This window comes from Castor canadensis, chromosome 15 (assembly GCF_047511655.1).
Source record: "Castor canadensis chromosome 15, mCasCan1.hap1v2, whole genome shotgun sequence".
Lineage (NCBI taxonomy): Eukaryota > Metazoa > Chordata > Mammalia > Rodentia > Castoridae > Castor > Castor canadensis.
The window spans coordinates 81270580-81296470 of record NC_133400.1 but is presented as its reverse complement, the minus strand read 5'-3'; the positions used below and the strand labels follow the sequence as shown (position 1 = coordinate 81296470).

The 25891-nt window shown below is 37.3% G+C and overlaps 2 protein-coding genes across 7 annotated transcripts in view; both read left to right on the top strand.

Moving 5' to 3' along the window:
• Hspa14 (heat shock protein family A (Hsp70) member 14) overlaps positions 1–25891 on the top strand; it is a 29740-nt gene that overhangs the window by 590 nt on the left and 3259 nt on the right. Inside the window, exons 2-10 of one of the 2 annotated variants that reach the window (XM_020171516.2) lie at positions 766–846; positions 921–1003; positions 9210–9258; positions 9392–9497; positions 10494–10584; positions 11919–12023; positions 13031–13192; positions 14945–15100; positions 16994–17096. In XM_020171516.2, the coding sequence (XP_020027105.1) occupies positions 766–846; positions 921–1003; positions 9210–9258; positions 9392–9497; positions 10494–10584; positions 11919–12023; positions 13031–13192; positions 14945–15100; positions 16994–17096 (936 nt within the window). The remainder of the gene's footprint in view (positions 1–765; positions 847–920; positions 1004–9209; positions 9259–9391; positions 9498–10493; positions 10585–11918; positions 12024–13030; positions 13193–14944; positions 15101–16993; positions 17097–25891) is intronic. The other variant, XM_074056612.1, reaches the window with a different exon arrangement.
• On the top strand, positions 792–7193 carry Msantd7 (Myb/SANT DNA binding domain containing 7). Of its 5 annotated transcripts, XM_074056614.1 has the most exons (5): positions 795–846; positions 921–1003; positions 2856–3338; positions 3732–3827; positions 4323–7193. In XM_074056614.1, the coding sequence occupies exons 3-5, from the start codon at positions 3266–3268 to the stop codon at positions 4844–4846; spliced, it is 693 nt and encodes a 230-aa protein (XP_073912715.1). In that variant the 5' UTR covers positions 795–846; positions 921–1003; positions 2856–3265; the 3' UTR covers positions 4847–7193. The 5 variants fall into 5 exon arrangements, with proteins under 5 accessions (XP_020027116.2, XP_073912715.1, XP_073912714.1 ...); XM_020171527.2 differs by having other exon boundaries at positions 792–846; positions 3100–3827; XM_074056613.1 differs by having other exon boundaries at positions 2856–3827.

Sequence of the window (25891 nt, the reverse complement as noted above, 5' to 3'; positions counted from 1 at the left end):
GGGGGTTCCGGAATGGTCTGGGCGGTGGTGGGCAGCCGTAGTGATTGTTAGGATGCCTGGACACCTTCCGGGAACTTGTGGACCGCAGGATGCTGGGAGGGTCCTGGGACGAGATGCCCGATGGGTCTTGGTGACATCAGAGCTGCAGGTGCCCGGAGGGGTCTCGCTGACGTCACGGGCTTAGGATTCCCGGAGGCGAGCGGTCTCTGGGACTTCATGCCGGGGACTCGGAGGGGCTGGGTCTCCGGCCGAGATCTTGAGCTTGCCTGGCTGTGATGGGAGTAGACCCTGCGTGCTCTGCAGACTTAGCCCTTCTGTGAGCACGAGGTCGATAAGGAGCTGTGGCCTTCCTCAATATCGAGGCAGAAGGGACAGTGATAACTCCCCGCGTTTAAATGTCAGGTGATTTGTAAGGAAAGTCCAAAGGGATTAACTACTTAGTTTGTAAAAAAGTGTAGAAAAAAGGGGTATTCGTGGGAGAAAGAATAGAAGTAAAGCAGTGTAAAAATGTTTGCTGTGTATAGAAAGGTGGTTGTTGTGTCTGATCCAATTATTGACTATGCAGAGCAGGCTGAAAAAAATGAGGCAGTTCCTGATGCCTGCAATGATATATCTAGGAAGTTAATAGTGGGAATTAAATCTCCAAGTTTCAATTATTGGCATAGTGAAGACAAAACAACAGTGGCGCACATGTGTGATATGTCTAAGTAAGGGGAGTATATATTTCATTTTAGAAGATGTAACATAGTTGTGTTTTTTCTCTAGGATGGCTGGGCTGATGTGGTTGCAAATGATGCAGGTGATAGAGTTACTCCAGCTGTCGTTGCATACTCAGAAAATGAAGAGGTACTGTTTTCTTCATTTTTGTACTTGGATATAATTAAAGATTACATACATTATAATGTGTTGCTCTTTTTCAGGTGGTTGGACTGGCAGCAAAACAAAGTAGAATAAGAAATATTTCAAATACAGTAATGAAAGTAAAGCAGATTCTTGGCAGAAGGTATGGAATAAAATACTTTAAAATATGGCAACCAAAAAAGTGCCTGTAAATTCTAAGCATCATGTGAAATGAAACTAGAAGCGCCACAGTTTTTTATGTCATTGCTTTTTATGACTTAGTTATTTCAGAGAGTTACCCCAGTAGGCTATTTCTTTTCATTAGTGTTGGATCTTCTCAAGAATGAAATTTACTCAGACATTTGATTCTTGTTGACAAGTCTGTTAGTATTGATGAATGTCAGCATTCATTTACTTTTTTTTTGGACTTTTCTCCAATCTTGTTTTTATTTTACTTTATTTTTTTTAATTCTTTTATTCATATGTGCATATATTGTTTGGGCCATTTCTCCCCCCCCCACACTCCCATTCATTTACTTTTGATAATTTGTCATTCAGAGGTGGGAATTTGCACTTTTCACATGTTTATATTTCTTTTTAAATTGTGGGAATTTGAAGAATTCCTTGCATGATGACTGAATTTTGCAAAATACTATAATTGGTCATACTTTATGTAGCTGCTATTGATTTTTTTCCTTAAGGTCCTTTGTGACACTTTCTGGAAACTGACTTTTCCATTTGGCTTACAAATGTAATCATTAGAGAAACAGCTTAGTTAATGTCTTATGTAAGAATCAGGTTAATCATCTGTTGTAAGTTTAATTAGAAGATTAAAGAGGCCTGCTTCCCCAGACTTCTGTCTCCTCAAATTATAGATTACCATAATAATTAAGGGTTTTCATTTTCACTAGAGTAGTAGTACTTCTCAGAGTGTTTTTAAATTTTTCAAAGTGCTTTCACATCTACTCTTTTTATTTAATCTTCTCAACGTCCTTGTAAAAATTGGTAGGGCAGGTACTACTATCCTTCCCTGTTTATAGATGAGAACATCAAACACATAGAAGCTGTAGCATTGCTTAGAGGGGGAACCAGATAAGACTGCTATTCAGGATTCCTAACTCTCAGCCCAATTCTGTCCCTTCTACTTAATTTAATGAGAATTTAAGTAGACATTTCCTTGTGTTGATTTCAGAATTTGAAAATTATAGATTAAATTTAATATATATTTCTTTTACGTATGCATTTATTTTACTAGCTCTGACTTGTGTTTAATTGAGGTGGATTTGATATTATAGTATTTTGGAGAGAATTCAGATTTTTGTGATGATGATTAGATTCACATATCCTTTTACCTGTTGACAAACTTTGGTACTAAGCATATCAAACACAAACTGGTTGGTATTAAACATGTTCAAATCATAAATTCAAAAAAAGCAGGCTGTTGTAATGGGTCTTGAAGCCAGAATCACTGGGAGGTCAACAATTTTTTTTTATAAGTTACCTTTTTATGTTTGAGAGAACTGTAGTTTCACATGCCGTTGTAAGAAACAGGCATCCAGTGTATTGTTGGATTTATTGCTTTCCCCAGTGGTAACATCTTGCAAAGCTATGCTTTAGTATGGCAGCCAGGAAGCTAACTTTGATGTAATCAAGATACAGAACACTTCTTTATATTCCGTGGTAACCAACTTTGTTTTCCTTATGCTGCTATTTGGATATAGATGGCTAGAAAAATGATACAGCTAAATTCTGCCATATTGCACACAAAACTTTGTATTAGAACAACTTTTCTGGTCCTAAAAGTTACCTTTAGTAAAGGAGTAAGTAGTTATAGTAAGTTAGTTGGGTAACATACTCACAGCATGCTACTTAGGCCAGGATTAGTAAAGGACATGTACTAGTCAGATATACTGCTATACCACAATCCTACTAGAACTTCTCTAGAGTTAGTTACCTCATTATCCAGGTTATTCTCTTTGGCCTGACTACTTACCAGACAATGGTGATTTTTACAGATACATGGTTGTACCAGGTCTCAGCCTTGGAAGCATTCTGCCCTTTGTGGAGGAGCCAGTCATTTTGTTACCAAGCCATTGAGCCCTGGTCCAGTATCCATGCTGAGTGAACTCCCAAAGTTGGGCTTTCTCAGTCTGGGCCTCATGCCTATGTGTGACTTACTCATGGGTAGCTCTGCTTAACTTGCTGCCAAAATGATCCTTATACTTTCCCTATAACTGTCATTCCCCTGTGGCCTTCCAGCCAGAAGTGCGGTCCTTGGACCTGGCTCCTCAGCAATTAGCCCTGAAAGGGAAGAAGCGGCTGGCTCCTGGAAATATACTGAGAGCACACAGAGCTTCCCCACACCTTCAAATTTGCACCTTGTGGCCCAGGAGCTTGCTTCAGTAGCCTTCTTTCCCAGCTTACTATGGCCACCACCAATAGCAGTGCGGGCATCCGGTGGTCCAGACAGGAGACACGAACTCTTCTCTCCATACTAGGTGAGGCAGAGTATATTCAACGCCTCCAGACTGTACATCATAATGCAGATGTCTATCAGGCTGTGTCTAAGCGGATGCAGCAGGAAGGCTTCCGCCGCACCGAACGCCAGTGCCGCTCCAAGTTTAAAGTTCTGAAGGCATTATATTTAAAGGCCTATGTTGCCCATGCCACCAGTATGGGTGATCCACCACACTGTCCATTTTATGATACGTTGGATCAGCTTCTCCGCAATCAGATAGTGACTGATCCAGACAACTTAATGGAGGCTGCTGCATGGGCCAAGCACTGTGATCAGAACATAGTGACCTCTGACACCCTGGGGGAAGAGGGAACCAGCATTCTGAAAGCAAAAAGGACTCAGGCAGCTGATCATCAGCCTTTCTTGAAAACAGTTAAGGAATCAGATGAGGATTGTCAGCTGAGAATCAGTGACCAGATACAAGAAACCAGTGACCTTGAGGACTCCTGGGATGAATCCTCGGGTGCAGGTAACTCCCTAAGCATGTGAAGGATTGGGATCTCAGAGTCACTTCCTTCTAAACAGCAGTGAATGTTTGGACTGTGCCCTCTTCCGCATAGCCCTGAGTTCTGCCTCACCCCTTTTTTTCAAACATAAGGCCTCTGGAATTTAAAAGCTTTCATCCTAGGTATATAAGACTTTAGAAACTCTAAGCGTAGACAACATGCTCTTTAGAGCCAAACTAGTGTTGGCCTTGTTTGTAATGGGTAGTTAGGAATTTATGGGTAAAGACTGGGTTGTTACCTGTATGAAAAGGTGTTCAGGAAAGCAAGGGGGATGTTTTGGAGATAAGATTCAACTGGCCAAAATGTCCCAATAAGGGGAAGGATTCTTTCCAGTCCTGTGGAAAGACGCCTTCTGAAGAACTACCCAAGTTTGTAACTGTCTCTCAGCTCTGCTGCTGGCTCCAAGCATTCCCTTAGTAGGAATGTCCTCTTTGCAACGTTGTTGCTTTGTTTTTCAGGGTGCTCTCAAGGGACCCCCAGCTACAGCAGCTCCCACAGCCTTTTCAGAGGTGCAGTTGCTCCCTGTCAGAGCAGCCCCATGACCAGACTGAGTGTGTCCGGTGAACCCAGTCCCTGCACCAACACCAACCGAAACCCTCGAGGGGCAGCCTCCACTCTGCAGCCTCCAGGTTCCTCTTCTGCAGTTGGTTTGGTCTCTGGTGGGGATAGGCCTTTGACCAGTGAGCCTCCTCCAAGGTGGGCAAGGCGAAGAAGGCGGTCAGTGGCCAGGACTATTGCAGCTGAGTTGGCAGAAAACAGGAGGTTGGCACGAGAACTTTCAAAGCGGGAGGAAGAAAAACTGGATAGGTTGATTGCTATTGGTGAGGAGGCCAGTGCCCAGCAAGACACTGCCAATGAGCTGCGCAGGGATGCTGTCATCGCAGTCAGACGCTTGGCTACAGCAGTGGAAGAAGCAACTGGTGCTTTTCAGCTAGGGCTTGAAAAATTGCTTCAAAGGTTGATTTCAAATACCAAAAGCTAGGAACTGATTGCGAAAGAATGTATTTCCTAAAGTGGTAGAAGTCTACTTCCAACACCTGCCTTCTGGTACCATGGCTCCTTTTCTGTCCTTAGAAAGTAAATGAGTCATTAATAAGCAGAATAGTAGGAGTATACTCTGTGAGTTCCCTTTCCCAAGATTCTCCACTAAATGAAAGATCTTTAAGAAATGGGTAGGTGCCTGATAGAAAATACATGGAGCCAAGTCCAAGAGTGTTAGTTTGTCCTGACTTCCTCAATGTGAGGCAATTTCCTTTATCTCTCTTCCACAGATTTCTCATCTGTGAAAAGGGGAGATAGCTAATAATAACTCCTGCCCTGCCTACCTCACAGGGTTGTTGTGAGGATCAGATGGCTAATAGATGTGAAAGAACTTAAAAGTTTAAAAGCACTATACAAATGTAAGTTATTAATGCATATGACCTCGGCTAAAGCAAGGCTGGGGTCAGCACACTAGTTTACAAAATACATAAGTGTGGTTGTATACCATGACCTGATTGCTTGAATCTTTACTAGTTTAATTTGACTGCTTTGTGGAGTTTGAAATCTTAATTTTTTAAGTCCTTCTGTGGCTTGTTAGACTAGTCTAGGCACAATGTGTATTTGTATCTTTGTCTCATTTTCACTGCTGTGTCTGACATATCTTCTAGTAAGCACTCTTAATAGTCAAATCAGCTTTCCCTCTTCGTTTTACTACTTCTTAGTCTTCTATCAAGATAAGAATATAAGAACTGATGGGAATTGCAGTAGTGTGTTAACACTTCTTATTGGTGATCTTTGATTTGGTGAAATATTAACTGTTCTATAAGGTAGTAAATGTAAGTAAATTCTTTGCATTTCATATCATTTGGGTCCTTTTATGTGCATAAGCTATATCTTTAAATTTTGGTTACCATTTGAACATTATGGAAACAATTTGGATGATATCAGTTTCTAATCTGTTTTGAGCTAATTTCACTCTTTTCTGTTAGCCATGTTTTTGGTTTGGGGCAGGGGTTGGGCCTAGTATGTTATAGAGGGCAAGCCCTAGAAAACTTCCTAGGTCACTTTTACTCAAATGATGTAGGCAAAAATTCATCTAGTTAATGGCATATGGTGAAAGAAACCAACTTTGTTTTCCCTTTAGCCTTGAGAACACTAGAGGGTGGTATGGATAAAAACTGCCTGCTATAGATAATTCTTTTTAAGCATAAGCCCTCAAAAAATACATTTCCCTCACCCCAACACACACATTCTTAGGAAGAGATAAAAGTGATAAGCACCACTTCCACTTGACTTCAGAAAGAAAACCATTACTTGCCATCACTAAACTAACTTAAAACTTTTAGGAGGAAACACAAATGGGAGTCTTTGGGATTGGAAAGGCTTTCCTGTAATCAAGAAGCTGGAGGGCTGGTGGAGTGGCTCAAGTGATGGAGTGACTGCCTAGCAGGTGTGTGGGGAGAGGTTGTGTTTTATACATTGTAGACCTGGGTGCTTACCTAAGTGCTAAAAATGCACACAGGTGAAGAAATGGTCAAAACATCAGTGAGACCTACCTGAAACCAAAAGTTACAGCTAGTGAGCACCACTCTGAAGAATGAGTGGTGGATATATGAAGTATCAGTGTGGTAGAGTACACTTAAATCTAGTTAGGTCCCCTTGATGCTAATCCTGTCACAGTGTTTTCATTGGGCAGATGACTTACCCTTTTCGTGCCTCGATTTCTTTATCTCTAAATTGAGAAATCTAGATGATTTTTTTCCTAGTACCTTTCAGTTCTAAGAAAATTTTAAATAGCATAACGAAAAACGCAAAATGAACGTGAAATTTTAACTGTAACATTTTCAGTCATAGCAGTATACTATTGTATGTTTAAAATACTGGTAACAATTTTAAGAGAGCAATCTAAGGTATTAATGTTTATTAATATACCCTGACCTTCTAAGCACCATACTGACATATAAATTGTTTTCAAGAGCTTATGTTAAGGCATTGAAATGGATACATATGTATACATTGTCTCAGTTATGTGGAAGGATATATGTCAGTTATAACTAGATTAACACTAATACAGATAAGTATGTTTTTATGGAAAGACAGGGAAGTACTTAACGAAGACCTGTGCCATACAAATCTATTAGTGGTAGCGAAGTATAAAGGCAGGGATTTATTTGAGAAAAGAGAAGTGTTAAGAAACAGAAGTAGAGTTAAACTTAAAGGTAATACTGTGAAAATCTAATGGGCAAAGTAGCCATAATGTAGGAATACAGTGCAAGAGAAAGGTCCTGAAGAGGAAAAAAAAAACAAAACAAAACACTAAGGGGAGAGAAGTTGCAATAAGCGGAGACCATGTTCAAGAAAGCAAGCCTAAGCTCCAAGCCCAACCATTACTGCCTGGACATCCTCAGACAAGCCTTTTACCATTCAGTAACTCAGGTTCCTCATCTAAAGTGGAAATGAATTGTCCTACCTACCTCACAGGGTTGTTGTGAGGATCCAGTGAATAGATGATTGTAAAACACTGTTAGACTCTTAAGCACTATAATGTAACAGGAGTGGGAAAGGAGATCCTGTAGTGCTTGAGTGCTGGTGTTGCCAAGTTGGGGGTGGGGTGGGGTACTGACTACTGTAAGAGACACCTAAGGAGGAGGAGGAAGAGGAATGGCATTGCTGGTAAAGGGTTGTGATGTATTGGTGGATAAACATGATGTGAATGAGGTGCTATGTATGCCAGCCTCCCACTACCTTTGTTTTCCTGTTAAGTAATTTAATCTTGGTGTGGACAAATAAAGTTTTTACTATGTGTAATCATGGTTCTGTCCGCTACTTTCTGAGGATAACTGTGATCCTTTGTCTTCCATTCTTTGCTTTCTACATGCCTGCTTTTCAGTGTCCAGTGTCTTGCCTGTGTATGTGTGTCCTCAGAGCTACTTGTGCTTTCTGCCCTCAGATGAAAAAGGTGGTTTTTTATGGCAGTTGAGAAATAGTCCTCTATTTCAAAGAGTCCTATAAATTCCATAAAATATCCTTCCTTGAAAATTACCCTGAGTGGGACATAAACTTATTAGGATAATTTTTCCTGGTTGACTTACATTCTGTCCTAAAGAAAACAGCCTATGAATGTCTTGCAGAAATTATTTTGCTTCAAAATCCCGTGGGCCAACTTCATCTTTTTTTACTACTCTTAAAATTATTTTTCTGATACATAGTCCAGATAGTGCGTTAGGAAAAGGAAGGAGTAGGGGGTTTACTGGAAAGAGTATTAAACTTTGTATGGAAGGTCTGGTTGCCAGTGAGTTTTGTCACTGATGAACTGTATCACTCTGGAGAAGCTTCTATGTCTCTCCTGTTTATTGATATTTTAGGTGATGGGGAAAAAGTAAGAGGAACCTGCAAAAGTATTCCAGGTTTCTAAGCCAGATTAGCCCATTTTAAGCCCCTATTGTACACAGTTAGGGTCCTCGGATGTTCTTTAACCCTTCCAAAATTAGCCAGTATTAATTTTCAGCTATTAAACATGTAAGGCTGGATTCTATGTAGAATTGACATAGCTCCTTCAGAGACTAAAGGAGTCATCTTAAATTCTAAGTGAAATTAAGCCAAGAGCCTGAGAACCATCCTCCTCAAGAAGAAGTATAGTGATCATTTATAGTATTAGTAGAAGGTAGTCTGCTAATGTGTAAACCTGAGTGGCTGGGGTCAAATCCTAGCTCTGTGTCTTACTAGCTTATAATAAGCTCATTAATTTGTTAATCTCTGAAACAACACCCACCAAATGTATTCCACCTAGTTGTTACAAGGATCAAATAGATTGATCATAAGTGTGAAAGTAATAGTCTATAAATTGGCACTATGATCTTGAGCAAAATAACTTGCTGTTTTTTATTACGTAAGTAAACATTGAGTGCTTTGGGGCATTATTAATACATCTGTCTGGTTTGGGGTGTTTATTTTATGGTTAGAAGCCAAGCAACAAAGATGGTGTTAAGACTTTTCCCTTAGTTTTCAGTCTTATCTCCTTTTGCCCTCTTCATCTCAGTAATAAGGTCTTTAGAATCACAGGTGTGACGGTGTCTGATATATCATTGATATTATGAAAAGTCATACCCAAAATGTGTAGCAAGGTCAGAACAAGAAATTATTTACTGTCAACTGTGAAGGTGAACATTTTAGTAGGATTACTGTAACCATTATAAATACTCCATTTAATTCTATCTTCTGAATTAAAGACTTATTGAACAGTTTAATGATTTTGCTTATGTATTTTAATATTTAGTGGTATTGAAAATATAGTATTTAAATCTTTTATATCTACAGTATCAATTTTAATGCTCAGCTATCTTTGTATTTTTCTTCATGGACAGCTCTGATGATCCACAAGCTCAGAAATACATCTCGGAAAGTAAATGTTTAGTGAGTATGGTTCTATTATCGCTTCCCTGTTATACAGAGTGATGGGCAAAGGTGATGAAATATAATGTTGACTTGAAATTGCATTTTTATTAAAATTTTTCTGTATTTAGGACAATTATGATTTCTTTTATAGGTCGTTGAAAAAAATGGGAAGTTACGATACGAAATAGATACAGGAGAAGAAACAAAATTTGTTAACCCAGAAGATGTTGCCAGACTGATATTTAGTAAAATGAAAGGTATTGAACAAAAGGATAACAGTTAACTTTAAAAGTTAACATTGAAACACTAGTAATTTTGGATCTTGGAAGAAGCAGATGGATTGAGCAGATTAAGGAGACCTAAACTGTAGACCTGGTTTGGCCAGGTGGTTATGTGACCTTAATTAAATGCCTTACCTTCCACAACTTTCTTTTTCCTTCTAAGTACAGATTAAGTATTCCTTATCTGAAATGCTTAGGACCAGAAGTATTTCATTTTGGGGAATATTTTAGATTTGGGATATTTGTATTGATCCTATTGGTTGAGGATCCCTAATCCAAAAATCTGAAATCTGAAATGTCCTAAAATCCAAAACTTTTAGCATTGATCTGGAGCATTTCAGATATCAGGATTTTGGATTAGGAATGTTCAACCTGTAATGTAAATGGAATGGGACTAATTAGCACTTTCAAAACGTCTTAAGATTTAACAGGCAAATAGTTTGGTGAATACTGAATATTATATTTCTCTTCATGATTGGCAGTGAACTCTCAATAGTAACTCAGGCAGATCAAGTAGGTCTGATTTTATCACTACTTCAGATAAAGACTCAATGAGTTAGGCAATATTCTATGGACCGGTTTAGGAAATTTTGGAGTAGATTTATAAAGTTTATTTCAACTCTGGAATTTTGTTATGATCTTGTGAGATAGAAGGTGGCCCTTTAATGTATTGAACTAATGTGTGCACATTGATGCATTCTCTGGAACCAATCTAATTTGAAAGATGTTGAAATTCTGAGGCTTAAGAGCCGGGCTCTCTGGAAAGTACCTTGATTAAATGACTTAGTATGTCCATAAGCTGCTACCAAAACCACAACTGCATGGTTTAAGAGCACAAGAGAAGAAAATTGACAGGGTGGGGCATTCAAGTGAATTGCAACATTTGTTTAGTGGAGATCTTTGGCATTAAAAAGAAAGTATTGCTTGACATTTTTTTCTGTCATTAGAATTTTTTTTATTTTTAATGTACAGAAACGGCACATTCAGTCTTGGGCTCAGATGCAAATGATGTAGTTATTACTGTTCCATTTGATTTTGGAGAAAAGCAAAGAAATGCCCTTGGGTAAGTATAACAGAGTTAATCTTATTTTCAATTATATGAAATACAGATTTTATAATATTAAAAGGTAATTGTAAATACCTTAGTATGGTAATAATTTTTGATGTGTCCTTTTATGAAACTGCCAAGAGAGTATAAAATTAAATGTGGTATATCCTCTTAGCTGTTTTGATTGCAAATGTTTTTAATTTCAAGGTTAAATAGATGTTTATAAATTACTTTGCCTGTGTTGTGTAATTAAGTTTTATGTGGGAGTTACATAAGAATATACACTCTTAGAAAATACTGGGGCCTTTGGCTGTGGCTCAAGTGTGTGAGGCCTTGAGTTCAAACCCCAGTACTACCCAAAAAAAAAAAAAGGAAAGAAAATATTGGTGACTGTTTCTTCAACTGAGATCATACCAAAAAAATGACATCTAGTTTTTACAGCTGATCATGCAAATGTAATTGGCGAGCATGTATGCCTTTGCTTTGCTGGTCAGGGTTTCATCTGGGGCTTTGGCAAACATTGATGTTAATTCTGAGACAGAGAATTGCCATATTTACTTTTAAAAACTGCGATTTTGATTAAAGATACTGCAAACCTCCAGAATGTTTTAATCTCTTGCTAAAACTTGTTACCATGTTCAATTTTTTTCATTTAACCAATATTTATTGATTACCTTTACTGTTTAAGCGAATACCTTTACTGTTTAAGCCAAACTGTATTGGCTTAAACAGTACAGGGTTGAGTACTCAGAGGTAAATGAGACCTGGTCTGACCTCACAGAATTAACAGACAATTTATGGTGGCGTTGTAAGCGTTTTGAATGGGGAATTTTGTAACATAAAAGCAGGACATTTCTTCCAGTCTTTGAGAGCCCAAAAAGACTTCCCGGAAAAATGGGGTTTTTTTAAGCATAGATATTTTGAGATAGTATAAGCATGTACTATTTTCTTTGTGAAGAAATGGACTCTGGGAGTCTTTACTCCCATTTCCTGCATAGGGAGCAGAAAATGTTTCTCCCCTTTTTCCCCATTTCTCCCTCCTTTTATCCCATTACACTAAATTCCTTTCCTAATAAACTTTACTATCACTTTCACTAAAAAAAAAAAAAAAAAGGAAGAAAGAAACAAAAAGAAAATGGGCTCTGAACATTGTTTTTAAACCAAAAGTGAACTCTTACATTATAATCATTTCCATTCCATGTGTCCCATTGTCTTGCTCCTAAAGATCATTATGTGTCTTCCTTAGGAAATCTTATTTGCTATTGTGTAGATTTTTTAGTGGACCATTTCTAGAAGTGTAGGATTGAATATGTTGTGATACTAAATTCATTAAAGCAATTTGTTCACAGAGAAGCAGCTGGAGCTGCTGGATTTAATGTTTTACGACTAATACATGAGCCATCTGCAGCTCTTCTTGCTTATGGAATTGGACAAGCCTCCCCTACTGGAAAAAGGTAAAACCATACTTGCAGTTTGAAGGCAGAAAACATTTGAGATTATAGCAGTTGTATCCATAGAGATTCGTTATATGATGCAGTGGTTCCCCACCTTTATGGATGAATGACATTGAAACTCTCAGCTTGAGTTTTTCAAATACTTGAGAAAGATGTGTTATAGGAGTGAGCCACACATTCAGCTTCTTTGTTGAGATGTGTCTTCCTAACTTTTGCCCAGGCTAGCCTTAAACCTCAATCCTCCAGATTGCTACCTCCCAAATAATGCATTACAGGTGTGAGCCTCTGAGCCCAGCCTCCAGACTTCTTTTGATGGTAAAATAGTAAGATGTATTTACTTCTAATTTAGGTATCAACACTTTGTTTGTTTTGTTTTTTGAGACAGGTCTCACTGTGTAGTTCAGGCTATACTCAAACTTGATCCTCTTGCTTCAAGTACTAGGATTACAGTTATGCACAACCATGTCCAGCCAAAACTTGTCTCAATAGATCTGGTGGTCATGGAACATTAGAAAAATAAATTCTGATATTATTAACTTTCTTTAATGGTTTGACCACAGTTTCTCACAGTTAAACTCATATGTATAAATCACTAGGAAATTATTTTGTGATAAACTAGATAAATATAGGAATATTAGAAATTATAAATTTTGACATGCAGGAAATAGGAAATTAGCTTCTAGTTTTGTGTATGTTTTATGTCTGCAGAACATGTAGTAGTAACTTGCATAATATTAACATGGAATTTTCATAGTCGATTCTCTTAAAATTAGCTAGAATCACAAAATCTCTTCTTGGTTTACTCTGAAAAGTTAGTGTTTAAACTCTAGTCTCTTGGAAGAATGATTGTTGCAGCATGACTAAGTAAAAGAGAACTTTGGCTTGGATTCAGACACCTTAGTTACTCATCTGAGATATTTCATTTCCTCATTTGTAATATAAAGAGATTAAGTGACTCCTGAACCCCAGTCTGGCTTTTACATGTTGTGATTCTGTTTCTCTTGAAGCAATATTTTGGTATTTAAGCTTGGAGGGACATCCTTGTCTCTGAGTGTCATGGAAGTTAACAGTGGAATGTATCGGGTTCTTTCGACAAACACTGATGATAGCATCGGAGGTGCACATTTCACAGAAACCTTAGCACAGTATCTCGCTTCTGAGTTCCAGAGGTGAGTGAGTAATTTTTTTTTCTTTTTTTGTGGTACTGGGGATTGAAGCCAGAACCTGGAACATGCCAGCCAAGGGGCCTACCACTGAGCTACATTCTCAGCCCCTTTTTATTTTAAGGCAGAGTCTCACAGTGTGGTCCAGGCTGGCCTCAAACTCAAAATCTTCCTGCCTCAGCCTCCCAAGTTCTGGGATTACATTTGTGCACCACCACACCTGACCTTGGATAATTCATTTTGATTGAGGCTTCTCTTCAAGTTTTTTTGGTGGTATTGGGGACTGAACTCAGTCTCTCGCTTGTTAGGCAAGCATTCTCCCACTTGAGCTATGCCCACAACCTTTGCCTAATTTATTTTAAATTACTCTACTGCAAAGGAGGATGTATCTTCTGGGTATTTTCATCTGCCCAATGCACTGTGTTTGGATTTTTCATTTAGTACAAAGGGTCTATCAGCTGTGGAACTGTATGAGCCCAGATCTCAAGTTAGAGTGTTCATTATGGGCTACTCTCCTGTCTAGGCAGAGGAAGTACAGGTACTGAGGCTTCACTGCCAGCTGAACAGTTGTTAAAAGTTTGGATCTGGTGAAGAGTATTATGATACTGTCATATTCCAATGAGTCAGTATCTTATGGAATATTTATTTTAAATCAGCATTCTACCACAAGGATGTAATTACTCCATTTAAAATGATAATCCTGTTTGGGCATACATAAGGGTTATATTTTAAACATTTCCACTTTTAAAACAAGTGTAGTTGAACTAGCATCTTTACCCATGCAATTAAACTCTTTGGTTGAAAAAGTGGTAAGTTCTCAACTTGTTGAATAAAGACCTATACTGCTTTTTTTTTAAAAATTAAAAAAGCAGTTTTATCAACAAAGCAGTTTATCATTACTTAGTGTGAGCAGTTCTAAAAAGTACCACATTGGAAATATAGAAACTTTAATTTTGCCTATTGCACATATATCAAATTTCTTGGAAGAAGCACCTGTAGGGTTTTTTTTTAATGCTCAGTGGAAAATTTATTTTTTTGGGGGGTTTGTGCTAGGGTTTGAACTCAGTGCCTCATGCTTTCAAGGCATGTGATTGTATCCAGTTACAGAAATCTCCTTTAGGGAGGGGGTGGGGCAGGGGGGAGAAATGGCCCAAACAATGTACGCACATATTAATAAATTTTTTTAAAAAGCAAACTGTAGTTACCAAAAAAAAGAAATCTGCTTCAACCTCTGTTTCACCTGCAAAAAGGTGATCTCTATTCTACACTCCAAAATGAAATCTATTTGTTTTGTCTAACATAGCCATTTCAAGTATTACATAAATTAGTTATTTGGTTTTCTTAAAAAGATTCTTCTTTTAATTGCAGACAGTATTGTTGGGAAAGTTTAAAGGAATTAGAAGTCAAATACCAACATCTAGTATGTCATACTGATTGGTAAATTTATTATTCTAATAGCAATTAATCTAGATTAAAAAAATTTTTTTCTTTCATTTGGCAGTACTGGGGCTTGAACTCCAGGCCTCACGCTTGTTACACAGGTGCTGTGCAACTTGAGTGACTCCGTCGGCCCTTTCTTGTGTTGGGTATTTTCGAGCTAGGGTCTCAGGAACTATTTGCCTAGGTTGATTTTGAACTGCAATTCTCCTGATCTTTGCTTACTGAGTAGCTAGGATTACAGGTGTGAGCCACTGGTTATATTTTAAATTCTAAATGACCTGGTAATGTTAAACCTGAAAGGTTATGTTCTTAATTTAGAGCCTTCAAACATGATGTGAGGAGAAATGCCCGAGCCATGATGAAACTGATGAACAGTGCTGAAGTTGCAAAACATTCTTTGTCAACCTTGGGAAGTGCCAATTGTTTCCTTGACTCATTATATGAAGGTCAAGATTTTGATTGCATTGTGTCCAGGTAAAACTGAAGTTCAAAACAACATTAGAACATTCTAAGACCATCTTATGGAGGTGTATTTTTTCCACCTTAGGCTTTTTGTTTGTTCTTAGCTTGAGATGTATTGATCATCTATAAAAGAGGAACTTTATTCTCTACGTTTGGGGTCAGACTAAATAGCTCTTCCCAAAATATAATTACATAGTTGTGATTATTTGCCCTGTTATTTTACACTACAGTTCACAATGTGTGTCAAAGGCATTCTAGATCTTTTACTAAAGAAAACTGAGATGGGATTTGACATTTGATATTTTTCAGATTTCTCTTTACAAATTACAGTCCCACCTATCAGCTATTTGTTCTTTGTTACAGAATTTTGATGTCGGGCTTGCTCATGTTCCAGTATTACTTAATAGTTAACTTTGTGTGTCAGGCTTATGAGCTAGGTACTATTATCACCCTTATTTTCCACATGAAGAAGCAGACACCAGCTAGTAAATAATAGACATGGAATTGACTCCACAGTTGATGCTCTGTAACTGTTATGCTGTCCTGAAAATTTGGTTCCTGTCTTGTTTTCGTTTGCTCCGACTATCACCAGTGTTTTATATTTTAATAGCTATTATGATCTTTAGTGAATACAGATTTAATGTACATAAATAATTTTCTAGTTTTTTGAGATAGGGTGTTATTGTATAGCATACTTTGGCCTGGAACTTGCCATCCTCCTGCCTCGACCTCCTCCTGAGTGTTGGAATTATATTATTATGCACCACTATAAAATAGTTTCAAGTGATTGTACCTTAAGACAAAAAGTGTAAAGGGCAGAAACTTCCCTACAGTCTAATAGATGACTTTGAGACACACTGAAAGCTTCTGGCATTGCGGCATTATGTTATTTTTAGGATTCGTTTCCTTCTCTTTCCATCTCTTCTTAATTGAGCCTCTTTACTCTCCCTATGCTACCTGAAGACTCCAGATCAGCACTGGCCAGGACAATAGCCACTAGCCACACATAACTTATTAAAATTAAGTCACTCAGGATGAGAATAACATTAAAAATGCATTTCCTCAGTAACAGTGGCTGCAGTTGAAATACTTGGTAGCCTCTTGTGGCTAGTGGCTGCAGAAAGTTCTTTTGAACAGCACTGCTCTAGCTTTTTGAAACAGGATTTCAAGCTACAGCCCAAAAGATAGAAAAGATGTTAAATCAAATTGAAATCTCTTTGTGGGCAAAATATATGTTTTCTTTTTCCAGAATTGTTCTAAGTTTGTTCATATACTCAGTATGTGCTTATTAATATCAATAATTAAGAAGGAAATTGTGGTTTTTAATATTTCACTGAGGACATTTTGCGTTTATCTCAAATTTCAACCATAAAAGTATATTTTAATATCTGTAGATAACACAAATTTTCTCTACATTTTGGTATATTTTAAAACTATGAGCTAGCATTCAGGTTTCTCAGGGTGCAAAAGGATGAAGTTTATTAGTTACAACATAGTCTCAGATTACAAAGAAAAATAATTAGAATTGTTAAAGTTCTAACATATAAAAATAGCAAAACATTTCAATTGATAGTTTGATTAGGGTCAGTATGTTTATTTTTGGGAATGTCGTGTAGGGCATATGGGCTTAGATAATTTTTTGGAAAGTTTATAAGCAGGCCACGGACAAGATGGCTTCCCTCTTGAATTTGATATTAAATATCTTCATACATGTATAAATGAATAACTCAGACTCTTACCCTACCCCATTAATAATACTCTGCTCTGATTTAAACCTATCATTTTAAGAACTGTCATGTTAAGTTTTGGCATTACTCTTCGTAGAAGTTTGGTTATACTAAATCTTTTCTATCTTTCTCTTCTCTCTGTATGTGTGTTTTTGTTTGCACATGTGCATATGTATAGAGCAAGATTTGAACTTCTTTGTTCTCCACTTTTTAATAAATGTGTAGAAGCAATCCGAGAACTCTTAGACCAAAGTGGATTTACAGCAGATGATATCAACAAGGTAATGCTTTTATATTTTCTTAATTATTTTAGGAGTAGTTTTAGATTTTGAATTTAGAGAATAGCTCTCAGTACAGAAAAGTATTTCTATGCTTCTATTTTCAGAGCTTATGTTCAAGAATAAGAAAAATGTACTGACTTGATTGATGACTAGCGAACTAAATTTTATATTTACATCTACACTCAGTTTCCTAGCAAAAAGAATAATTCCGTTCCAGTTTTATTTTTTTATATATGGGATGGACATATGTTTGAATGTGTCCAAGTACCATAATTATTTTAAGTGTTTTATTTATGTTAATTTGTTGAATACTCACCAACAACTCTGAAGTAGATCCTATTATTTATCCCCATTTTAGAAGTGAAGGTAACAAGGTAGAGATTAAAACCTGAAAAACATGCAGTTAGTAAGAACTAGAGCCAGGATTTAACCGAGCGTCATTCCTAAGTCTGATCTTTGCCAGTACCGTATACCATATCTTTCTATTTGTTAAGGAAAGAATTTTGAGACATTGAAAAACATTCATGCTGGGTGCCATTGGCCCACACCTGTAATCCTAGCTACTCAGGAGGCAGAGATCAGGAGGATCGCAGTTCGAAGCCAGCCCAGGCAAATAGTTCACAAGACCCTATCTCAACCCATCACAAAAAGGGCTGGACGGTGGCTCAACGTGAAGGCCCTGAGTTCAAGCCCCAGTACTGGAAAAAAAAAAAAGAAAAAAAATCATTCACATTGTTTAATGTTTACTTTTTTTCACCACCTTATTTCTATCCTTTGACATAACTCTTTTTTATAAATTTTAAATGTGTGATTTTTTTTCATTTCATTATACAATTTTATATTTTATACATTTTATATGAATGAGCATTCATATAAAAATACCAAAAAGCAACCAGTGTTATATTTTAAAATATTTCAAGCTAATTTGTATATGTAAGTTTGTCTGCTAGCTGTAGTTATATGGGGTTTTTCTTAATAACAGTTTTAATTTTATATGTGGAATATTGAATTTTACTTTCTATATCATAGTTAACTCCCCATATCAGAATGTGGTTTTCATAAACACATTTTTATTTTTATATTTTGTGTGTGGGTTTTTTTATTTCTTTATTCATTTATTCATATGTGCATACATTGTTTGGGCCATTTCTTCCCCCTGTCCCCCACCCCCTCACTTCCAGGCAGAACCTGTTCTGCCCTTTTCTCCAATTTTGTTGAAGAGAAGACATAAACAATAGTAAGAAAGACGTAGCATTTTTGCTAGTTGAGATAAGGACAGCTATACAGAGAGATTCCCTGCATTGCTTCCATCCACAAGTGTATTACAACCCTAACTGATTCATCTTTAGCAGACCTCTTCACTACTTCCTGGTCACTTTACCAAATTAACCTCTGTTATTTTAAGATTACTGTATTAGCTTCTCTGCAGTGGGGACATCAGACACTTTCATGTTTTTGGGTTTCCTATCAATCCCGATTCCTCCCGTATGTGCCCTCCCCTTAGCATGTGACCCAAGTCCAACAACATTGCTGTATTTGCCCTAGGTCTAAAGTCCTCATATGAGGGAGAACATACGATTTTTGGTCTTCTGAACCTCACTCAGAATGATGTTCTCCAATTCCATCCATTTACCAGCGAATGATAACATTTCATTCTTCTTCATGGCTGCATAAAATTCCATTGTGTATAGATACCACATTTTCTTGATCCATTCTTCAGTAGTGGGGCATCTTGGCTGTTTCCATAACTTGTCTATTGTGAATAGCGCTGCAGTAAACATGGGTGTGTAGGTGCCTCTGGAGTAACCTGAGTCGCATTCCTTTGTGTATGTCCCTAGGAGTGGGGTTGCTGGATTATACAGCAGATCTATGTTTAGATTTTTGAGAAGCCTCCATATTGTTTTCCAAAGTGGTTGCACTTGCTTGCATTCCCACCAGCAGTGTACAAGGGCTCCTTTTTCCCTATATCCTCGCCAACACCTGTTGTTGGTGGTGTTTTTGATGATGGCTATTCTAACAGGGGTGAGGTGGAATCTTAGTGTGGTTTTGATTTGAATTTCCTTTATGGCCAGAGATGGTGAGCATTTTTTCATGTGTTTTTTGGCCATCTGAATTTCTTCTTTTGAGAAAGTTCTGTTTAGTTCTATTGCGCATTTCTGTATTGGTTCACTGATTTTGGAAGAGTTTAGTTTTTTGAGTTCCCAGTATATTCTGGTTATCAGTCCTTTGTCTGATGTATAGCTGGCAAATATTTTCTCCCACTATAGATGGTCTCTTCAGTTTAGAGACCATTTCTTTTGTTGTGCAGAAGCTTTTTAATTTTATGTAGTCCCATTTGTCCGTCCTTTCTCTTCGTTGCTGAGCTGCTGGGTTTCTATTGAGGAAGTCCTTGCCTATACCTATTACTTACAGAGTATTCCCTGTTCTTTCCTGTACTAACTTCAGAGTTTTGGGTCTGATATTAAGGTCCTTGATCCATTTTGAGTTGATACTAGTACAGGATGATAAACATAGATCTAGTTTCGGTTTTTTTGCAGGCGGATAACCACTTTTCCCTGCAACATTTGTTAAAGAGGCTGTCTTTTCTCCATCCTATGTTTTTGTCACCTTTGTCAAAAATAAGGTGGGCACAGCTGTGTGGATTCATATCCGGGTCCTCTATTCTGTTCCACTGGTCTTCAGATCTGTTTTTGTGCCAGTACCATGCTGGTTTTTTTGCATGCTGGTTTTATTGCTGTTGCTTTGTAATATAGTTTGAAGTCAGATATTGTGATACCTCCAACATTGTTCTTTTTGCTGAGTATTGCCTTGGCTATTCGAGGTCTCTTATGTTTCCAAATGAACTTTAGAGTACAGTTTTCAATCTCTGCGATGAAAGTCACTGGGATTTTGATGGGAATTGCATTAAGCATATTGATTGCTTTTGGTAGTATAGCCATTTTTATTATGTTGAGTCTACCAATCCATGAGCACAGGAGATCTTTCCACCTTCTGTAGTCTTCCTCGATCTCTTTCTTTAGGGCATAAACACATTTGAAAATAGGTTGTTATTCTAAAAAGGGAAAGACACTGTGAATTATTCCACTGTTATATTGCAGACAGCTAGGTTGGGTCTTTTCCTTTCCTTATAACAGACTGATGCCTGTTTTTGGATAAAGGCTTTTACTATATTTAGGATTATTCCTTAGGGTAGATTCCTGTAGGAAAATTATGGGGTCCAAAGTATAAACAGCTTAACTTATCTATTTATTTTTTAAATGGGGTCTTGCTATGTTGTACAGGCTAGTCTGGAATGCATGGTTTCAAGTAATCCTCCCAGCTTAATCTCCCAAGTAGCTGGGACCACAGGTGTACTACCACACCTGGCTTTCTTTAAGACAGTTTTTACCCTAAGTTATTTTCCAGAAATATTAGGTTAACTAGTATTACAGATTTTTACTGTAACCTTGCTGACACTGAGTTTTATTGTTTAAAGATAAATTTCCAGTTGACTATTAAAAAAAAGATCAGTTTTTTTGGTGATTATAAGATTATTTTTTAAGTGTCAATTTGATTTTGTATCTCCTTATGTGTCAATATTCATTTCATACCAATTGCCTATTTGATCATTTAAATCTTAATAGTTTAAAAATTGTGTGAATACATTATATAATCTAATATTAACTGTTACTTTCTCTACAGGGTATCACCTGTGGCACAGTATGGTACATACTCTAGGTGATCAGTTAGTGTCAATTCCCTTCCTTCATTAACTAGTCATTTAATTATTACTAATAGTACAACTCTCAATTGCTTGAATTGAGGTGTAATATTCTTAGGACTAAGAATGTTAAAGATTCTCTCCCTAGGTATTCCTAAGATACAGGCTTCTGAGAATTTAAAGATCTGAAATTGTATCTTTAGTTTGTTGACCTGGGTAGAGTAAGGAAACAACACTCCCCTCTCAGTGGTTTTCTAGAGCAAACATTTTTGTCTCACTTATGTTGCATGTGTGCAACTGAAGGTGGCTGGAGGTTGGCTGCCATGGCTCTGTTCCCTGTGCTTCTCATTCTAAGACCCTGGTTAAAGGGGCAGCTTTCTGGGACTTGCAGTTCCCTTGACCAAGGGAAAGAGGAAGAGCACTTGAAAACATGTTCTGGCTTATAAATTTTTTGTTTAGATGTGATGTATGATGACAGTGTGCTCACATGCAGTGCTGTGGCTAGATCTAATAGTGGGCCAGGCAAGTCCATCCTACATACAGAGTCTTGGCAATAGACAGGGCTATAAAACCCTCTTCCAGGGAAAGGAGAGTCAATGATTGGACTTTACATAGATTAAAATATTTAATCCTAGGCACTACTGTGTGCATTTTCAGATGAGGAAGCGGAGGTTTCCAGAGATGCTGAGTAGGTCACAGTCATAAGGCTGGCATGTAAGTGACAGCTATACCTGCAGTTCAACCCATGCTCTTTATGCTTTTGCCCATTGCCTTTCTAGTTTTAGTGTCTGGATGTGTACCGTTAGGGTAATTGATTTTTCCAGAAGGAATCTTATAATCTCTTGCTTGAGGATGATAGGTCTAATTTTGTGCCTAAGAACAGAGAATTTCAGGGCTCCTACTCTTGAATGTGTACTTTCCCTTCTTACCCATGTTTCAGCACCATGCTTCAACCCTACACCCATTCCTTTTTATTTAAGGCCCATAATAATGGGAGAATGTGCTCAGTCAGGGGAGAGGTCATAAGGGACTGGTCTCTTAATGCGAAAACACACCCAGCCTCTCTGTATTTGTGGTTCTCTTTACCCTTGCTCTCTGTGGTGCTAAGCACTCCTGAGATAAATCCACTCTGGAATTCTGCCAAACCACCCTGTTTCTCTTTGGTTCTCAAACTGTACCTGCTTTACAATTACCTCTTTCCTTTTGAGCTTCAAAACTCAAGATCCCTCTTCCATTGATTTTGCCCTTCTCCCTTTGTATCTTCCTACTGTCCTTGTAGTTTCTTATGGAAGGATGCATAGATAAATGCATGTCATTAATCCTGCATTTTATACCACACCTCCCAGATTCTACAACTGTAATTTTTAATAGATCCATAAGACTTCATTGCTCTAATATACCATAATTTATAAAACATTCTTTATGTTGGATATATAGGCTATTTTGGCTTTATAAATTAGTAGATGTAAACGCTTCATTGTTAACATTGCAATTTTAAAATCTCTTTACGCGTGTCTGTTTTTAAAGCGTTTTAACCTCTTACGTACAATCTTATTGTGATTCTGGTACAGCTGTATTAAGTCTATAAATAGTATGGGGTGGTATAATAACTTCATAGTATCTAGTTTTCTTAACTACAGAGTTGGTATAATTTGCTACTCATATCCTTAATACTTTTTAAAAATTATGTGTTTTCTTAAAATTAATCAGTATACTTTTACTAAGACTTGCACAGGGATTTTTTGCTGTTATAAACAAGTTTTTTTATACTCTGATTTTCTGATTTGCTTTTGCTGATGAATGGAACAGCTACTGATTTTGCTTATTTATATTACATTTTACCACTTTATGAAATCTTTGTAGTAGTAATGTTTAAGGGAATCTTCTGAGTTTCCTACGCATACATTCAAATTTATTTTCTAATTAACCCACAAGAAATTATTGAGGATACCTATTCTATGCTGGGCAGGTTTTAGCTGCCTTGGACTAGTAGTAAGTGTAACAGTTGTTGCCTTTATACAACTGCCATTCTAGTTAGGATATACAGGTGATAAAGGAACAGATGTCCTTTATACAGAATAATGTCCACTTGTGATAAGTATTATGAAGCAGGATAAACCATAGCTAGAGACAGAAGGTGACCTTTCAGGTCATATCCCCTCCAAGAAGGGACTTTTGATTAGCAACCTGAGTTAAGTGAAATGAAGGAACAAGATGTGTATATGCCTGCCAGTGCCTCAGTCAGAGGAACAGTGGACTGGGAGCATGCCTGATGTGTTTAAGGAGCAGGGAGGGTAGTGTGGGTAGAATCAAGTGAGTGAGTAGCAAGAGAGTGTGGGAGTCGGGGGGAATGAGCTGGACAAGGGATCTAGGGAGCAGTGCATGCACCACTCCTCTACCCCTTGCCAGGAGTACTGGGGCTGCTCTACGAAGAGTGCACCATAGATGGACTTGTAAGTCTGCATTTGGGGAGAGAGGTCTGGGATAGAGATAAATGCTTGTCAGCATCTGTATGCTAAGTAGTGCCGCCAGATGAGATGAGGTCACCTGCAGAGCAAGCAGGGCTACAATGGAGAAGAGACACTAGGACAAAGCCCTGGGGCTTGGAACTGTTAATAGCTGAAAGGAGAACTAGCATAGGGAATCTAGGATGAGCCAGGGAGGAGTAAGAGTTTTGGGAAGACAAGTGAAAATATGTCAGTTAAGGAAGGGGAAAAAGCAACTGTCCTGTCATGCTGAAGGTCCAGCCAGGTGAGGCCTAAGGAGGAATATTGGGCTTGGCCCTATGGGATGATTCATAGTGGAGGTAAATTCCTTACTTGGTTATGAGGAATTATCCCTTTATTATATTACTTAATTTTCTGTGATAACTTAGAATTTTCACATTATTTATACTAAGTTAGCAAGAAGAGTTAGATGACCCATTTTAGGCTTCTCTGCCTCACCCATATCATGTGAACATAATGGCCCCTTTTTAACATCAAACACTTACAGAAGGAGAATCATTCTATATGGGGGTTACATTGTTCTAAAGAAGTGCTTTAACTGCTTAGCTCCCACTCATTCTCTCCCTCCTGAATCATGAGCTCTCAGTGGCTCTTCCTGAACGCTTACTCTTCTTCATGTGGACAAACAGAGGCATAAGGTTAGGCCTCAGGAGACTAACCTAGGCTCAGTCCTTTCTAATGTTCCCTCTCTCTACCTCCCTTCTTCTTCCCATAGTGCAAGACCTACCCCTTTTGTGTCCAGTCTCTTCTGAGGTTGTAACACAATAAGCAGAGGCTTCTGCTTTGTATGTCTACATTTGTCTGTCTGCCTTTCACCTCCCCTCCTGAAACACACAAAGAAAGGGGGGAATTTAATCCATTTTGACCAGCTGTTTGAACTTACTTGACAAAATATGTATCTGATACATTTACTTAAAACAGTTCCTCTAAAACCAAAACATCCAGTACTTCTATTTCCCTTTGTTTTCCTAATTTGCATTTTTAACTTGAAATTTAAAATACGATTTTCAGTATCAGGCATTTATATTGTTATTTATTTATTCCCCATACCCAGTTCAGTTTGATTTTTTTTTTTTCTTTCGGCAGTTCTTTTTTCCTGTCCCCCAGAACTTCACTTTCATGCCTGGGACTTACAACTACTTGAATTTGTAATTTCTTTCATGTTCATTTTCTTTATTTTCAGAATAATGCAATATTTTTTTATTTTCCTCTTTGTTGTTTAACTTCATGTTTTTAATTTCTAAGTAGTAATAGACATATTCAACAAATTCATATGTTGAAGCCTTCCAGGCCCTAGAACTGCGAGAAATAAATTTCTATTGTTTAAATTACCCAGTCTGTGGTATTTTGTTATGGCAACCTAAGCAGACTAAGAGGTAGTTGGTTTTTTGTTTGTATGGTTTTTTTTTCCTTAACAATTTTATGTTATGAAATACTGTGAAAATTGTTTTTGAAAATTGCATTGTTAATAATTAGCTGTGTTTGAAAAATATATTTTCTATTCAAATTTAAGTTTGTAGAAGAAATCTACAGATTAGATGCTTAAATGATTCACTTAAATTTAGACTTACTGTCAGCATTAATAGTAACACCTCTTTGCACTTTTCACCCTAAAATGAAAATGCCAAAAGTCAAGATTTTCCAAGGTTATTTAATTTTTTTGGCATAGTGCTACTCACAGTTTATTAATAATGATGTTGAATACGAGACGTTTGAAAGAGCATATTCTGCATTTTTTTTTCCCATGGTATTTAACTGGGGTAATAAAATTTTAGAAAAGGCTTCTTTTTAACTTAGCTCCAAAGCAGACTTTTTGAGGGTCTTTGGCAAGGCCATCCTTTTTGTTTGTTTATTTTTATCTTTCAGCTGATGTTCCTTATGCCCTCAACTGAAAATAAATATGGTGTCCCTCATTTCACACCACATATGTGTTAGAGTGGTCTAGTTTTCATCAATTGGTCTTCTCTACACCCTGAATTTTGGGAATATCCACTAAAAAAACTAAGAACTAAGAAGTGATTATTGATGATTTCCCTTCTTGGGCTATGCATTTATTTAGTATTCTGAATGGCTATTGAGTGTTCAGTGCTAAGTGGATGAAGAAACCTGGGGAATTTGTAAAGAAACAGTCTTTTGCGGAGTTCTCAGAGACAAGAGATTTAATTGGATAGTACCAAGAGCTTAAAATACAGAATTAGAAACCTACAAAACATCTCTTTTTTTCCTCAAGACCCTTAACATTCTTCAGGGTAAGGGCAAAAAGTCTATGGCATAGTTTTCATATAAAGAGATTGGCGATGTTTATTTTGTTACAAAAAGGATGTAGAATTTATTTAAATATTCATTTGAAAATGTTGAAATGGTACACAGCACTAATATATTTCCTATTTGTTTGACTGTTCATGGTTAAGCCTCATATGCACAGTATTAATCATAAGCCAAATATATATTGCTTACTGTGTTTTATACAGTGAGAGTTCCTCACTTTAAATTTTTTCCTGAGTAAGCTGTATGTTAAGTGTAACAACATGTTAAAAATATGTTCGTATTTTACCCTTAAGTATGTTGAAGGTGGCTCAGCCTATTAG

Excerpts from the sequence above, each read along its gene's own strand:
- Msantd7 (XM_020171527.2), top strand. The coding sequence starts at position 3,266 with ATGGCCACCACCAATAGCAGTGCGGGCATCCGGTGGTCCAGACAGGAG. Across the intron at positions 3,828-4,322 it reads GGATGAATCCTCGGGTGCAG|GGTGCTCTCAAGGGACCCCC; the intron begins GTAACTCCCTAA and ends TTTGTTTTTCAG.